This window comes from Dysidea avara, chromosome 3, assembly GCF_963678975.1.
Source record: "Dysidea avara chromosome 3, odDysAvar1.4, whole genome shotgun sequence".
NCBI classification, from domain to species: Eukaryota; Metazoa; Porifera; class Demospongiae; order Dictyoceratida; family Dysideidae; genus Dysidea; species Dysidea avara.
In genome coordinates this window covers 5,991,503-6,008,469 of record NC_089274.1, presented here as the reverse complement: position 1 = coordinate 6,008,469, position 16,967 = coordinate 5,991,503, and the positions used below count along the sequence as shown (strand labels likewise).

General features: G+C 40.5%; 2 protein-coding genes across 2 annotated transcripts in view; one reads left to right on the top strand and one right to left on the bottom strand.

Moving 5' to 3' along the window:
* Positions 1-16,967, top strand: part of LOC136249075 (uncharacterized) — a 29,311-nt gene that overhangs the window by 2,358 nt on the left and 9,986 nt on the right. The window contains exons 3-4 of the mRNA XM_066040983.1: positions 7,410-7,518; positions 7,569-7,703. Of these exons, the coding sequence (XP_065897055.1) occupies positions 7,410-7,518; positions 7,569-7,703 (244 nt within the window). The remainder of the gene's footprint in view (positions 1-7,409; positions 7,519-7,568; positions 7,704-16,967) is intronic.
* On the bottom strand, positions 11,579-16,203 carry LOC136251569 (uncharacterized). Its single transcript, XM_066044036.1, has 2 exons — positions 12,331-16,203; positions 11,579-12,222 (listed from the first exon to the last, which is right to left on the bottom strand). The coding sequence occupies exons 1-2, from the start codon at positions 16,201-16,203 to the stop codon at positions 11,779-11,781; spliced, it is 4,317 nt and encodes a 1,438-aa protein (XP_065900108.1). The 3' UTR covers positions 11,579-11,778.

Sequence of the window (16,967 nt, the reverse complement as noted above, 5' to 3'; positions counted from 1 at the left end):
TAAAGTGCATGTTACTAGAAGCACCTTTTAGCAAGGTACCAAACAAGTGATAAGAGCTTCTAGAGTGTTCTTTAACTTATGTGACTGATTACCACATTTTGAATTGCAGAACAATAATTGGTGTTGAATGGTCAGGCTTAGTCTTGGGTGGCCATACTCTATTTTCTCGGGGTGGCGTTTACAGATTTTCAAATAAAAGCACTCCCTTGGTGGTGCTTCTAGTAACATGTGCTTCAAAATACGGAGTGTTGATGACTATAGTATGTTCACGTTGAGCTGAATCCTCAAAAACATTTAATAACTCATGGATGCGATTACACTCGATCTTGAAATTTGGCTCATTTGTAGTACTGCAAATATTTCAAAATCTTTTTGTTCAAATGTTTGACATAATATTTATGGCCAATCAAAATTTTCACAATAAATTTCCTACGGGGAAGCCATATAATTACAGTGTCCGTTGCAGCTCTTTACCGAACTTGTAATAAAGCCAAACTGTACGTGTCTGTTGTTGACACCTTTGCTGTTACCAATAATCACCCGGTTGGCTGAAATGTGAACTCTGTTGAGAAAACATCCACTTTTAATTTTCAGCTGTTTTTCAGGATTCAGCTCAACGTGAACGTACTATAAGAATTGATCACCACAGACGATGTTAAGCTGCAAGAAGACAGAAATCAGCACTACAAAGACCATGAGCTTCAATCGTGGTGAGTTCTATGTAGCTGTATTTATCAAGACACACGGTAGTGTGTCGTGCGGCCCAAGAAGCCGGCGCGCAACCCCGTGAGTATATTGACAGGAAGAAAGAAAACGCAATTTTCGCACCTCCGTAGCTCTGTGCTGCCTTGATGAAACAAGACACATTTTGCTGTGCACATTCCCTCCAACTTCAGTACTCCACATTCCAAATTTGAGCGAAATCGCTTCAGGCATTCCCGAGATATGCGACTTCAAAAATTGGCTTAGTTTCTTCGTTTTTTTTTTCTTCTTATTTTTCTTCCTCTTTTCGCACACTTACAAAAACTGCTATAAACGCGAACGCGTTATCCGATTGCCTTGAAATTTGGCACACAGAAGCGGGGTATAAAGGCGCATCTCGGTACCAACTTTGGCAGGAATACCATAAACAGGCAAAGAGTTATGAGCGATTATTCACGAAAAATAACACCAATATGTTGTCACGCCTACAGGGTAAACCGCGTATGGGAAGAAGCTGAAAATCGGTGGGTGAATAGGTTAACTATTGAACCTCAAACCTTTTGTGGTTTGAAAGAAATCGAGCTAAAAACCAGGAAGATACAGCGAAAAACTCAACAGTGTGTAACAATTACGCAATCGAGATTAGCTAATTTATTATTATTATTATTATTATTATTATTATTATGCTTGCCACGCCTACCAGATAAACCACTTGGGGTAATGCTTTGAAAATCGCTGTACAGATGGAGTTATCATCTTAGAAAGGCTCTTCAATGGTGTAGAAGAATCAGACTTAAAGCCACGGAGTTATAACACGAAATCCAACTTGGTGTAGCAAGTGCGAGATCGAGATACTCTAATAGAGCAGTCATCCTAATAGAGCAGTCACCCTGAACAGAAATCAAGAGATCAGTTAGAAATAAGTAACCTGTATAGAGATCAGCTACAAACAAATCACCCTGTAGAGAGTTCAGCTACAAACAATTCACCCTGTTCAGACATCAGTTAGAAGAAGTTTTCTTGTAGAGAGTTCAGTTACAAACAAATCACCCTGTTGAAAGATCAGCTAGAAGATGTCACCTTGTAGATAGTTCAGTTACAAAGAAACCACCATGTAGAGAATTCAGCTACAAACTAGTGACCCTGTAGATACATCAGCTAGAAGAAGTTACCTTGTAGAGAGTTCAGCTACAAAGAAACCATTCTGTAAAGAGCTCAGCTGCAAACAAATCACCTATACAGAATTCAGCTACAAACAAATCACCCTGTAGAGAGATCAGCTAGAAGAAGTTACCTTGTAGATAGTTCAGCTACAAACAAATCATCCTGTAGAGAGATCAGCTAGAAGAAGTTACCTTGTAGATAGTTCAGCTACAAACAATTCACCCTGTACAGAGCTCAGTTAAAAGAGGTTTCCTTGTAGAGAGTTCAGCTACAGACAAATCACCCTGTAGAGAGCTCAGTTAGAAGAAGTTACCTTGTAGATCGTTCAGCTACAAACAATTCACCCTGTAAAGAGATCAGCTAGAAGAAGTTACCTTGTAGAGAGTTCAGCTACAAAGAAACCATCATGTAGAGAATTCAGCCGCAAACAAATCATGTATAGAGAGTTCAGTTACAAACAAATCTCCCTGTAGAGAGATCAGCTAGAAGAAGTTTCCTTGTAGAGAGTTCTGCTACAAACAAATCACCCTGTAGAAAGATCAGCTAGAAGAAATCACCTTGTAGAGAGTTCAGCTTCAAAGAAACAATCATGTGAGAGTTCAGGTACAAACAAATTGTCCTGTAGAGAGATCAGCTACAAAGAAACCATCATGTAGATAGTTCAGGTACAAACAAATCACCCTGTAGAAAGATCAGCTATAGAAGAAATCACCTTGTAGAGAGTTCAGCTACAAAGAAACTATCATGTAGAGAGTTCAACTACAAACAAATCACCCTGTAGAAAGATGAGCTATAGAAGAAATCACCTTGTAGAGAGTTCAGCTACAAAGAAACCATCATGTAGAGAGTTCAGCTACAAACAAATCGGCCTGTAGAGAGATCAGCTAGAAGAAATTACCTTGTAGAGAGTTCAGCTACAAAGAAACCATCATGTAGAGAGTTCAGCTGCAAACAAATCACCTGTAGAGAGTTAAGCTACAAACAAATCTCCCTGTAGAGAGATCAGGAAATAAACCATGTAGAGAGTTCAGCTGCAAACAAATCACCTGTAGAGAGTTCAGCTAGAAACAGGTCACCCTGTAGAGAGATCAGCTAGAAACAAGTCACCTTGTAGAGAGTTCAGCTAGAAGAAGTCACATTGTAGAGCTACAAAGAAACTACCATGTAGAGTTCAGCTGCAAACAAATCACCCTGTAGAGAACTCAGCTACAAACAAATCGCCCTGTAGAAAGATTAGCTAGAAGAAGTTACCTTATAGGGAGTTCAGCTATGAACAGATCACCCTGTAGAGAGTTCAGCTACAAACAAATCACCCTGTAGAGAGTTCAGTTACAAAGAAACCACCATGTAGAGAGTTCAGCTGCAAAAAAATCAATCACTCTGTTGAGAGTTCAGCTAGAAGAAGTCACCTTGTAGAGAGTTTGCAAATAAATCGCCCTGTAGAGAATTCAGCTACAAACAAATCACCCTGTAGAAAGATCAGCTAGAAGAAGTTACCTTGTAGAGAGTTCAGCTACAAAGAAACCAACATGTAGAGAGTTCAGCTGCAAACAAATCACCTGTAGAGAGTTCAGCTAGAAACAAGTCACCCTGTAGAGAGATCAGCTAAAAACAAGTCACCCTGTAGAGAGTTCAGCTAGAAGAAGTCACATTGTAGAGAGTTCAGCTACAAAGAAACTACCACGTAGAGAGTTCAGCTGCAAACAAATCATCCTGTAGAGAGTTCAGCTAGAAGAAGTCACCTTTTAGAGAGTTCAGCTACAAAGCAACCACCATGTAAAGAGTTCAGCTGCAAAAAACTCAATCACCTTGTAGAAAGATCGGCTAGAAGAAGTTACCTTGTAGAGAGTTCAGCTACAAAGAAACCATCATGTAGAGAGTTCAGCTGCAAACAAATCACCTATAGAGAGTTCAGCTAGAAACAAGTCACCCTGTAGAGAGTTCAGCTAGAAGAAGTCACATTGTAGAGAGTTCAGCTACAATGAAACTCCCATGTAGAGAGTTCAGCTGCAAACAAATCACCCTGTAGAGAACTCAGCTACAAACAAATATGCAGTGTAAAAAGATCAGCTAGAAGAAGTTACCTTGTAGAGAGTTCAGCTACAACGAAACCACCATGTAGAGAGTTCAGCTACAAACAAATCACCTGTAGAGAGTTCAGTTAGAAACAAGTCACCCTGTAGAGAGATCAGCTAGAAACAAGTCACCTTGTAGAGAGTTCAGCTACAAACAAATCACCTGTAGAGAGTTCAGTTAGAAACAAGTCACCCTGTAGAGAGATCAGCTAGAAACAAGTCACCTTGTAGAGAGTTCAGCTAGAAGAAGTCACATTGTAGAGAGTTCAGCTACAAAGAAACCACCATTTAGAGAGTTCAGCTGCAAACAAATCACCCAGTAGAAAGTTCAGCTATGAACAGATCACCCTGTTGAGAGTTCAGTTAGAAACAAGGAATCCTGTAGAGAGATCACCTAGAAGTATCGCCTTGTAGAGAGTTCAGCTACAAACAAATCACCTGTAGAGAGTTCAGCTACAAACAAATCACCCTGTAGAGAGATCAGCTAGAAGAAGTCACCTTGTAGAGAGTTCAGCTATAAAGAAACCACTATGTAGACAATTCAGCTGCAAACAAACACCCTGTAGAGAACTCAGCTACAAACAAATCGCCCTGTAGAAAGATCAGCTAGAAGAAGTTACCTTGTAGGGATTTCAGCTACAAACAAATCACCCTGTAGAAAGTTCAGCTACAAAGAAACCATTCTGTAAAGAGCTCAGCTGCAAACAAATCACTTGTACAGAATTCAGCTACAAACAAATCACCCTGTAGAGAGATCAGCTAGAAGAAATTACCTTGTAGATAGTTCAGCTACAAACAAATCACCCTGTAGAAAGATCAGTTAGAAGAAGTTACCTTGTAGAGAGTTCAGCTACAAAGAAACCACCATGTAGAGAGTTCAGCTGCAAAGAAATCACCCTGTAGAAAATTCTGCCAGAAACAAATTGCCCTGTAGAAAGATCAGTTAGAAGAAGTTACCTTTTAGAGAGTTCAGCTACAAAGAAACCATTCTGTAAAGAACTCAGCTGCAAACAAATCACCTATACAGAATTCAGCTACAACACATCACCCTGTAGAGAGATCAGCTAGAAGAAGTTACCTTGTAGATCGTTCAGCTACAAACAATTCACCCTGTAGAGAGAGCAATTAGAAGAAGTCACCTTGTAGAGTGTTCAGTTACAAAGAAACCACCATGGAGATTTCTGTAATCAATATATGTGACCGGATTTGCGAAAAGGGGTCTTCCACACACATCCAATTCCATAAACGTTGGAGACCATAACTCAGTGTTCAAGTAACATATTAACCTTTCACCATGTATTCAGCTATAGTGGTGCTCACCACTGTCCAAATTTCAAGGCAATAGCTCTTTCCAATCTGAAGTTATCAATTGTCAAAGTTGGCAAATTGGATGTGTGTGGAAGACCCCTTTTCGCAAATCCGGTCACATATGTATTATACAGCATATATAATTTGTACATTTACTGATAAAATATTTAAAGTACATCTACTTCATCTTTTCTTCTTCCTGTAGTAAAGAAAAAAACATAGGTTAAAAAGTCCCAAAGCTGGCCATAGGCCGGCTTTGGGGTATACAAATACAAAAAGAAATGAAATCTAATCCAAAACAGCCAAGCTGTAAAAAAAGTGTGCGGCCCTCAGAAAGGCTATGGTGAAAAAAGATGTGAAATTCAAGGTGGCGGCCAAGAAATGGCTGTGATGGTAGGTTAATGGTAAAAATTTTAATAATGACAATTTAGGTAAATTTTGTGAAGCGGCACAAAAATTCACCTGAATTGTCGTTATTAAAATTTTTACCATTAACCTACCATCACAGCCATTTCTTGGCCGCCACCTTGGATTTCACATCTTTTTTCACCATAGCCTTTCTGAGGGCCGCACACTTTTTTTACAGCTTGGCTGTTTTGGATTAGATATATGTAACAGTGAGTAGCTAACTGATGATGGGTGTTCTAAGGTTGTCCATAATCTATAAATAACAATTCTGCTGTTTCCGCTAATTCCGCCATTCCACTAAATATACCATCCCGGTGACTGAGACAAGTAGACTGGCACTGCATAGTACACCGTTAACCTCAGAGTATATCTTGGGCATACCTTTGTAGTTAACTTAATTACATGTCAATACCCTCATGTCTGGCCTCCCTCCTAGCCCAATATGGGAAAGGAGATTTAGTGGAAACAGCTAAATTGTCATTTCCAGGTTATGAACAGCTTAAGAGCGCTATACATAAGTAGCATGAAGACTCAATAACTGTTTGCTAGTACTGTTAACACAACGTAGCTTGCTAGAACTCACCACAATTCCCTTGGAGTGCCAATTTCTCCAGTGTATAACTTGCAGCTTAGCTTCGTTAGGCATAATAATCCTTGAACTGCTCTTAAACTGTACGTAGCTTTATCGATCTGTCATCTTGCAGCACACTGTATTCAAAGCGCATGTTACAATAAGCGCCCAGCCAAAGTACATTATTACACATAACCCTCTGCTAGAATGTTCTTTAAAATTCTCATGAAATTAATTGCCACTCTGTGTTGTAAATGTGCATGTCATCTTTCAATCACGTGAAAATGTTGGCTAGACGCTTATTGTAACATGCCCTTCGAATACAGTGTGCTGCAATTTGACAGATTAATGAAACTATAGTTTAAGAGCAGATCAAGGATTGTTTTTATTATGCCTAATGTTGTGGTTATGATGCTAAGATGTTAGTTTTGCACTGGAGAAATTGGCATTCCAAAGAGCATGTGCTTCAATTATGGTGAGTTCTAGCTAGCTACATTGTGTTTAACAGTACTAGCTAACAGTTATTGAGTCTTCACGCTACTTATTTATAGTGATCTTAGGCTGTCTGTAATCTGGAAATGATCATTTAGCCAATTCCACCGTTTCTGTCATTCCACTAAATATCCTTTCCCACCCAATATAAACTCTGCTACACTTTGAAAGGACACTATTTCTGGACAAAATTCAATCATGGCCTGACACCTGCTGTAATTGACCAGAAATTGTCCCGTATCCGGACGTTATTTTGCACACTGTAATGGTTTTTTCTATCACATAAAAATAAAATGGAAACTGTCCATTTTTGCATCACACCTCCAACAGTTGAAGTAAAAAGATTGTGTGCAGGGTAGCCTTAACCTATTGTTCTCTGCATTACAGCATGCAGAACATAGTTGAAAACTACGCAAAATAGCCTCAAGTTGACAAACTATTATATGGAAAAGTTAGGAATTTTACAAGCTAGTGAGAATCATCACAATAAATAGTGCTTAAACAAGAGATAACTTAACCTAAAGTGTAAATTTAATTCCTAACTTAGCCATGCTGAATTATTACTAATCATGTGGGTAAATTAAATTTGCACTTAGGTAACAATCTTTAAGCACTTTTTATTGCAATGATCTCTACTAGCTTGAAAAAATTGTCATTTTTACTTTTTACCTTACACATGTATCTTATAGCCATGATTTTGTCAATGAAGAATTGAACCATAGAAGCAAAGCAGAGGATTATGGAAAATCAGTACATTTCCGTGAGAACTGTAGGAACCCAGGCTACGTAATATATACTGTAAGTGCTGTACATGATGAAATGCCTTCTGTTAAGTCTATATGCGTTAGTGTGATGGCAACTTCTCTGGGACTATACAATACCCACTACCAAGTAGTAAAGCAACTGATTCTAAGATAGGCAAAGGAGGAAATGGATTTGTATTCACTATATACCATCAGAGGAAAAAGTATGCTGCCAAAAAGGTAATTAAAAAATTTGCAGTAAATTAAACAATTGTTTACCTTTTGATTTTGAATAAATGTGACTGAATTTCACAAAACCAGGCTTTCACACACATCCAATTCTATGACTTTGACTAACTGTAACATGAGGTTCCAGCATGTTATAGACCTGAAATTTTCACATAATGCTTCCATAAAATTACACAACTACAGGTGAATATTTGATGATGATGCCATATTCCTTCACTGAGTTACGATCTCTCAAAATCATAAAACTGTATGTGTATGGAAGCCTGGTTTTGTCACAAATTATGAACTTGGTATAGCATACATATATCACATTTTAAAATTCTGATGTGAAACTTTAATTGAATTATATTATTGTCTCTCATATATACTCTAGATATTTGCCAAACTTTGTTGTTAATTAAGGAAGGTATAATTGAATAATCTTCCTTTGAACCTCAAAATTTAATTACCATATGTGACCAGATTTTACAAAACTGATCCAAATCGCACATCAAGCAAAATCAAACTAACAGCACAAGTGGATAGCTTCACTACCAGTCTATTAGTTTTGACCCTCAGCATTACTCAAACTGCTCAAAGCTGACATCTTTTCTGGGTGGTGTGGCAAGCTCGAATGACAATTTCTGGCCTTATGAAGGACCTGGCTTCATGAGAATCAGTGGTGCACAGGTGGACAGACTCATATAGTTGGACATGCGTTTTCTGTGTGATTTTTGGTCCATATCAGCCACTAAGGAGCCAGCACAGCCCTGTAATCTTGTGCCTGGACTTCCACCCCTGCCTCCCACCCTTTGTGAGCACTCGAGTACTACTTCACTCGTCCAACTGCTCAGATTTTCTATCTTATTTGGCAGATTTTTTTGGGAAATTTACATACTTCACAATGTTTATACATTCTATACTTGTACTAGATACCTTTGCAAGTCACAGTGGCTAGTCTCAAATAGCCGAGATCATTCTTTCTGTCCTGTCATCATGATGATTCCTTGCACAATGCCTACATCTAATTAAACCCTATTTTTCAATCAAATACAGGTTTTCAATTAAATAAAGGAAAAGTCTTCAGTAAAAGTACAGAATGTATATAAACATTGTGAAGTATGTAAAATTAATTCCTTGAAAATTTGGGTCTTGGATCCCTGGTCCCCAGGTCCAATGTTTAAAACATATAATGCTTGTGCTATTGTCTTATCTTTTATCCTTCTTTACCATGGCCATTAGTTAAGGTTCTACCGCTGATAGTGTTAACAGATTACAGTAGGGCTTCCATCTATGGGTGTATATTGCATCAAACTATTCGAGTACACGTGGTTAGTTTAGCGTTGCACCATAGATATATTAATATACAAACAAGTTCTAGAGTTTTGAGTTCCTAGAGTCGTATATTATCTATGGTTGCACCAAACTATTTGAGCACACATGGCTCAGTGGTCTTCAAAGTTGGTAGTTGATATTGATCAGTGAGAGCAACTCGTGGCAAACTAGCCATGCACGTGTAAGTCAATAAATTTAGTTTAGTAACTACGTTAAAACTGAGTCAGGTCATCCAGCTCCCCGCTTTGCAGATTATCTGGGTCTGACCTGGATTGGATCACATGCTAAATTAATTAGTGTAATGATGTGGATGTGTATAACATGTCATAGCGTAGCCCTGCTTCTTTCGTGAGCCACACCTACTTATGTAAATTACTGTCTGTAGGTATATGGCAGCCATGCCCATTTATCAGTCTGTAGGTATGCACAAATCCATATCTGTTATTGTCTGCAGGCTTGTGTAGAGCCAAGCCCACTAACCAGTTGTTATTGTATAAGTCATAGTCTAGTATATAGTGCTGTGATTAACTCTATATAATATTGTGACTGGTTTTGTGAAAAGCAGGCTATTTAGTAGTCTTGAGCTTGCAAAAAAAGTTCACAAACAAGTAGGAATTTTAAATTAGAGTAGGGACAGTGTTAGTGCTGCAATAAAAGTACTGAAACAAGTTGGATCGGAGTAGTACGTAATGTCCGAATGCTGTAAAACAGTAAGAAGTGAATATCCCTACTGTGCATGTTGCAGCACTATACACTGTCCCTACTCTAACTTAACGTCCTCACCGCCAAATTTGTAGAGACCTCCAATCTACTGCTTCTAAACTGCTATAACTTACACACCATATAATAAAATTATATATCAATTTACTCGTTATAGAACAAGAAATTCGATTATTGAGTTGTGGTTTACACAAGAGCAACCGCAAAGCCATTATATAACTGTAAATGCAAAAATCGGCCTAAAAGAAACCAAACATGAAATTTCACTACTTTACAGACTAGGACCGTTTATAATAACTCAATTAACATCGCTAACCTGTTTGCAGTTGAAGCAATGATCACCAAGTCATTATGTAATGGGATACATGTTATGATATGACAGACCACCCTCATGAACTGCATAAATGCTCAGCTACAGCAGCAAATCAAGTGCTAATATCATATATAAACTGCAACACTTTTTGTCACACCTGGTTCCATCAGTAAGGTCACTAAAACAAACCATGATTATTATGTGGTGCATCTATGTGCATGTGGCATTTTCAATAACCAGTGACATTATAAATGTTAGCATATATCATACCACCATTGAAGGAATCGTGATGAAACATACATTGTATACAAAATCATGCCTATGTAATAGTTGCAACATGGGTATAAGGGATTTGCCTGAAATGTATGCTCGAGGGCTGTGGGCATACCTATCAGAAAAATCCCAAGTACCCATGTTACAGCTAATATTTAACACTTCCATTTTAGGCTAATAGCCTATGCTGGGTGAGTAATCAACCATGCCAATACAAATGCAACCATTGGATTTGTTTTATATTCACATATACCGTTACTTGAAATATCTTACACTTTATATACGTAGATTTAAATGTTTACCTAGCAGTAAGAGTGTTCTCATGAGATTACATATGTAATAAATACAGACTGGATTGGATTTAACAAGGCCTGGCTTCTTTAGTCTGCATGTTTACCATAAAAATACATGCAACTTGTTATAGCAGACAAACTTTACTGAATCATAAAGAGGGACTGAGAAAGTCTCTTATAGTTATAGCTATAAATAAGAACCTATTAGCCATAAAAAGCAAATGGAAGTGTTTATATACACTTGTTATGTTCAATAAATGAATTCGAAACTACCCTTGATGAGCACAACAAAGATAATTTATTTTTATATTGACTTAATGCTACTTTATTGTAACTAGAAGTGTTTGTATAAACTATCACAGGATCAGGACTTGATAGGCTTTTGCCTTTCTTATTTCTGGAAATAATATAGGTTGTACGTGGTAAAATGTGCTTGTTACTAAAGCTAATATGTATTAGTTTGTGAGTATTGTAGTACTATACTGGTAGTAGTACATCAGCATGCATGCACTAAATATACTTGGCATCTAAACTGATAGATTGATGTATGCAAATGCACTTGATATTATTGATCAAGGAGTAATCACAAACCAATAAACTTGATTTTGTAATTGCACCATGATATCTTTCAATAGTGTGTTTATCTAAAAAGTTACAGGATCTTGTAAATGCAAGGTGTATGTATTTGTATGCACTCTACTAATCAATAATTGGTTTGGACTACTAAAGTATATACCATGAAGTGTAGTATACAGATGTTACTTCACAATATAATACACGATCACAATGGTCTTATGTTGATGCATGCATTTGATTGCTCTTGTGATATCAATTAATCAAAAAATAATCATATCACACAACATCCAATGTGACACTTTCACACCTCAGTTCAAAGGAATTCCAAAAGATACATTTGCCATGTGTACCTCTTCACAGTGATTGTAACAGCACCCCAGCCGCCAGAGGAATCAGGGCAAGAAGAATCCGAGGAAGAATCGCAGCTTAACAGTTCACTTTATTGAGGGCTAATTTGGAAGGCAACAATATACATTTAAATGCCCTATTTATACAACAAAACATGTAGTGACCTCAATGACGTGTCATGTAGTGATACAAATAACAAAATAAAAATCAGGTGACAACAGTCAGTCAGTCAGGTGAGTGTCACTCCATTCAGCTTCTCTATCACACTCCTCCCTCCTTCTTTAGTATCACACATTTCTGTTGAGACATCTTCCCAGTATGGTAATCTGGAGAGAGCATCTGCGTTAGCATTATCAGTACCCTTCCTATGTTGCACTTGGAAGATATATGGCTGTAATGCCAGACTCCACCTCATCAGTCTACTACTGTGATTCTTGAATTTTGTGAGCCACTGTAAGGCTCTGTGATCTGTCTGAATCACAAACTCTCTGCCCAGCAAGTAAACTTCAAAAGCTTCAATACCCAATTTGACAGCCAAGCACTCCTTCTCAACTGTCGAGAACCGCTGCTCTCTAGGTAGAAGCTTCTTGCTAAAGAAGGATACTGGGTGATCATGTCCCTGATCATCCTGCTGGCTCAGGACAGCTCCAACCCCTACTTTGGAGGCATCTGTCTGTAAAATAAAAGATTTAGTGAAGTCTGCATTTTTCAAAACAGCAGATGACAACATTATTTCCTTTAGCTTACTAAAGGCCTTGCTACCTTCATCATCTAAACTCACATGTTCTGGAACTGACTTTCTGGTGAGGTTGGTGAGAGGTGTAGCAATAGTGGCATAGTGAGGAATAAAACGTCTATAGTAGCCAGTTAATCCAAGGAAGGATCGCACTTGCTTCTTGGTTGTCAGAAGCGGAAACTGGGCTATTGCTTGAAGCTTGCCCCTCTCTGGCTTCACCACTCCATTCCCCACCACATGCCCTAAATACTTACACTCTGTCATAGCCAACTGGCACTTAGAAGGTTTAGCTGTCAAACCCAATGACTGAAGACGCTTCAACACTGCCTGGAGGTGTTCCAGGTGATCTTCCCAAGAACTGCTAAACACAATGAGGTCGTCGAGGTAGGCACTGGCAAACTTGTTCATTCCTCTAATAACATGATCCATCATGCGCTGGAATGTAGCCGGTGCCCCACACAGACCGAATGGCATCATACGGAACTGATATAACCCCTGGGGTGTGATAAAAGCAGTCTTGGGACGATCCTCTACAGCAACTGGCACCTGCCAATATCCCTTCGCCAGATCTAGAGTGGATATGTATCTAGCCTGACCCACCTGGTCCAGGATATCATCCACCCGTGGCATCGGGTAAGCATCAACCCGTGTCACAGCATTAAGTCTTCTGTAATCCACGCACAGCCGGATGGTGTTGTCCTTCTTCTTAACAACCACAACTGGTGAGGCCCATTCACTGCTACAGGGCTCAATAATGCCCTCAGCCAGCATCGTCTCTACTTCCTTTTCTACAGCTTCTCTATACACATGTGGCAACCGGTATGGCTGCTGACGGACTGGAGTATCTCCTCTAATGTGAACGTGGTGTTGACAGACTGAAGTCCGTCCACATTTACCACTCATCACCATCTTAAACTTCGCCAGCAAGTCATACAACTGCCTCAACTGTTGCTTAGACAGCTGGTCACTTACAATGGGAGCATCACTACCCTCACACTTCCATGTGGGCATGAACTCCTCTTCCATGTCCATTTGTTCAATTGACCAAAAACTTGTAGCTACTGGTGGATACCACTTCTTCAGCATATTTACATGAAATACATTCTTCCTCTTATTTGGCATCAACACCTCATAATTCACCTTACCTACCCTGCGTAGTATGCGACATGGCCCTTGCCACTGAGCTAACAACTTATTACTACTAGTAGGTAACAACACAAGTACCTCCTCATCTGGCTGTAGCTCTCTCTGCCTAGCTGTCTGATCATACCACTTCTTCTGCTGCCCCTGTGCTGCTCTAACATTCTCTTCCACCAGCTCAGTCATCTCCTCCAACCATTCACGTACTAAGAGAATATGTGACACAACACTCTCATCACTCTTCTTGTCGGCTTCCCACACTTCTTTAAGCACATCGAGTGGACCTCTAACTTCTCTTCCATATAGAAGCTCAAATGGGGAGAATCCTGTTGTGTCCTGGGGAACCTCACGATAAGCGAACAAAATGTAAGGAAGCAGCCTGTCCCAGTCTTGTCCTTCCTTATTAACAAGCTTCCTCAAGAGCGACTTCAGGGTCTTATTGAACCTCTCTACCAATCCGTCAGTCTGCGGATGGTAAGGAGATGTACGGATCTGGTGTATCCGCAAGAGGTTGTACAACTCCTTAAGAAGTTGCGACATGAAGTTGGTGCCTTGATCCGACAGAATCTCTCTTGGAATGCCCACACGAGCAAATAACTGGATCAGGTGCTCTGCCACTGTACCTACATCAATGGAACGAAGAGGCATGGCCTCTGGATACCTAGTAGCATAGTTGCACACTACCAATATATACTGGTTACCTCTTCTACTGCGGGGCAAAGGACCAACAATGTCCAAAGCTATACGCTCAAAAGGCTCCTTCATTATTGGTAGAGGTATTAGAGGTACTCTCCGATGGCTTCCCTTTGCAGTACGCTGACATTCAGGGCATCGGCGACAGTAGTCTGCCACATCACGGAATAGAGCTGGCCAAAAGAACCGTCTACTGATTCTCTTAACAGTCTTGTCTCTACCAAGGTGACCTGCTAGTGGGATAGTGTGAGCCAACTTACACACTATCTGGTGGAACTGCTCTGGTAAAACCAGTTGTTCTACAGCTTCCCCTGGTTTTTTCTTCGGGGTCCACACATGATACAGCAGACCATCTTGCTCAACAAACTGCTTAGGGCTTCTCCCCCTCATATCCCGAATGCCCGGAACCTCATCCTGCAGCTTACACAGCTCCTGTTTAGACTGATTCACATTGGGGATATCTTCTTGAAGCCTCTTAAGACATGCCCATTCATACCGGTCCTTCCTCTTGTCTGATCGTGACTTCTTTGATCTTACAGCCCTATCATCAACAAACATGTCATCACCAAAATCAAACTCACTTGACAACACAGACTGCTCGTTGCTATCCACACTAGGAGAAACACTCATTTGCTCCTCCGGTTGTCCCGTGGCTACCTGAGGTTCCTGTACAGGCTCTACACTACTGGAAGAATCAGTTGATTCCCCTTGCTCTAACTGGGCTGCTTGTGCTAGGGCCTGACGTCTAGTAATCACCATGAGGGCCTGTCCACCATCATTGGCTCTCAACAAATTCAACAGCTCAGGAACATCTGTCCCCAACAACACGGACTGTGGTAAAGTCTCTGATACCGCAGCCTCCACTGACACAGCCTGTCCATGCACTTCCAACTCCACATTGGCAAGAGGATACACCACAGTATCCCCATGAGCACACTGGACTGTAACAGCCTCACCCTGTCTCAGCTTCTCGTCACTGACAAGGTCACTATGGACTAAGGTCCTAGAACAACCAGTATCTAATACAATATCAGATACCAACTGACCTTCCACCATACCCTCACACCTACTCAAAAACTTACTCTTAGAGGATTTGTAAGGACTCCTTGCCCCACAATAAAATGAGCCACTTGGGCATTGCCTTGACGTATGCCCCCTACCTCCACAATTGTAACATACTAAGGGCTTGTCCTCCCATTTCTTCCTCTCTCTCTTTACAGCAGTCTCTCCCTTCGTAGCATCCTCCCCTTTTGAGGACACTCCAGTTGCCACCTTTGTAGGGCAGTCTCTCGCCAGATGACCAGGTTGCTTACAGGTAAAACATGTCCTTTGGCTGCTTTTCTTTGGCTCCATACCAGGAACCCAAAGATCCCGTTTCCTGGCTTGTCTGTAGTCCTCAGCCAGTCGACCAGCTTCCTCACTAGTCCGCGGTTTCCTCTCCTTGACCCATACTTTAATCTCCCCAGGCAGGACCTCCACAAATTGCTCCTTCACCAACTCATCGACCACTGCCTGGCGATCTGCACGTCCCTTCAGCCACTTTTCTGCCAGATCCTGGATACGGATAACAAGCTCCACAGGAGTTTCATTCTCCTTTGGCCTCACATCATGGAATCGTCGTCGGTAGGTCTCTTCATTGATGTCGTAACGACGAAAAATGGCTGCTTTCACTCTGTCATAGTCCTTTGCGTCGTGGTCGCCCATTGCAGCATAAGCCAATCGTGCCTTCCCCGTAAGTTGAGGGGCTAGAATTGCTGCCCGCTTGTCTCTGTCCACGCCATGGGCTTCCACAGCTCTCTCGAAGGTGGTGAGAAAAGCTTCGATGTTATCATTCTCAGCCAGTTTCGTAAGCTTTAGTGACTCTGGTCCCACCTCTACACGACGCGGCCTTCCCTCGGTTAGCCCTCGAACTAATTCTTCATAGTGCCTCCTGCTGGTTTCCCGTTCAAGGCGTCTCTCTTTGTCATATTGGCGACGTTCCTCTAGTCGTGCCTTCTCGAAGAGTTCTCGTTCTTCTCTACGGTTCTCCTCTTGTCTGTGGGATTCCTCCATCCAGGCCTTCAGTAGCTCTACTACTTCTGACATTGCTGGTTCTGTCTCAGGTTGGTAGCTCCTCCCCGAGAGCAGCATACGCGAGCTAGCTAGCAAGCTTAGTAGCCGTAGAACGAATCGACCACTCCTGTCACCAGGTGTAACAGCACGCCAGCCGCCAGAGGAATCAGGGCAAGAAGAATCCGAGGAAGAATCGCAGCTTAACAGTTCACTTTATTGAGGGCTAATTTGGAAGGCAACAATATACATTTAAATGCCCTATTTATACAACAAAACATGTAGTGACCTCAATGACGTGTCATGTAGTGATACAAATAACAAAATAAAATCAGGTGATAACAGTCAGTCAGTCAGGTGAGTGTCACTCCATTCAGCTTCTCTATCACAGTGATACAACAATTTATACCAGTGTACAGTGAGATGTATCCCGGGAAAGTGGTTGTGTTTCTAAAAAGCAAGCCACTTCCATCAAAGCAAGTATAGCCTTGAGGTATAGTGGTACTGCCCGTTTGTTTTATAAAGGCTTAGACTGAATTGATTTGGGAATGAAATAATGCTCACTTGACTACAATCTTGCCACAAGAAGCACTCGGATGAAGTTGTTTCAGTATCCTTGCAATTCTATGAATTGGGAAGTGTTAGTTAAAGGTGAGAACTAGTCTTATAGTGCATTCTTAAACATTTCAGCATGTTTTTGAATATGGACCACATCACAGAAAACATGAGTTTACCACTCTACAACAAAGCTTACCCCTTGATAGGCCTTTAGTATATGTTGTAATTAGTCTTTAAACAAT

Bases quoted from the DNA above. Each gene is read 5' to 3' on its own strand.
- LOC136251569 (XM_066044036.1), bottom strand. From the start codon at position 16,203: ATGTCAGAAGTAGTAGAGCTACTGAAGGCCTGGATGGAGGAATCCCAC. The intron at 12,223-12,330 runs GTGAGTTTAGAT...TTTATTTTACAG, and splicing joins GAAAGTCAGTTCCAGAACAT to ACAGATGCCTCCAAAGTAGG.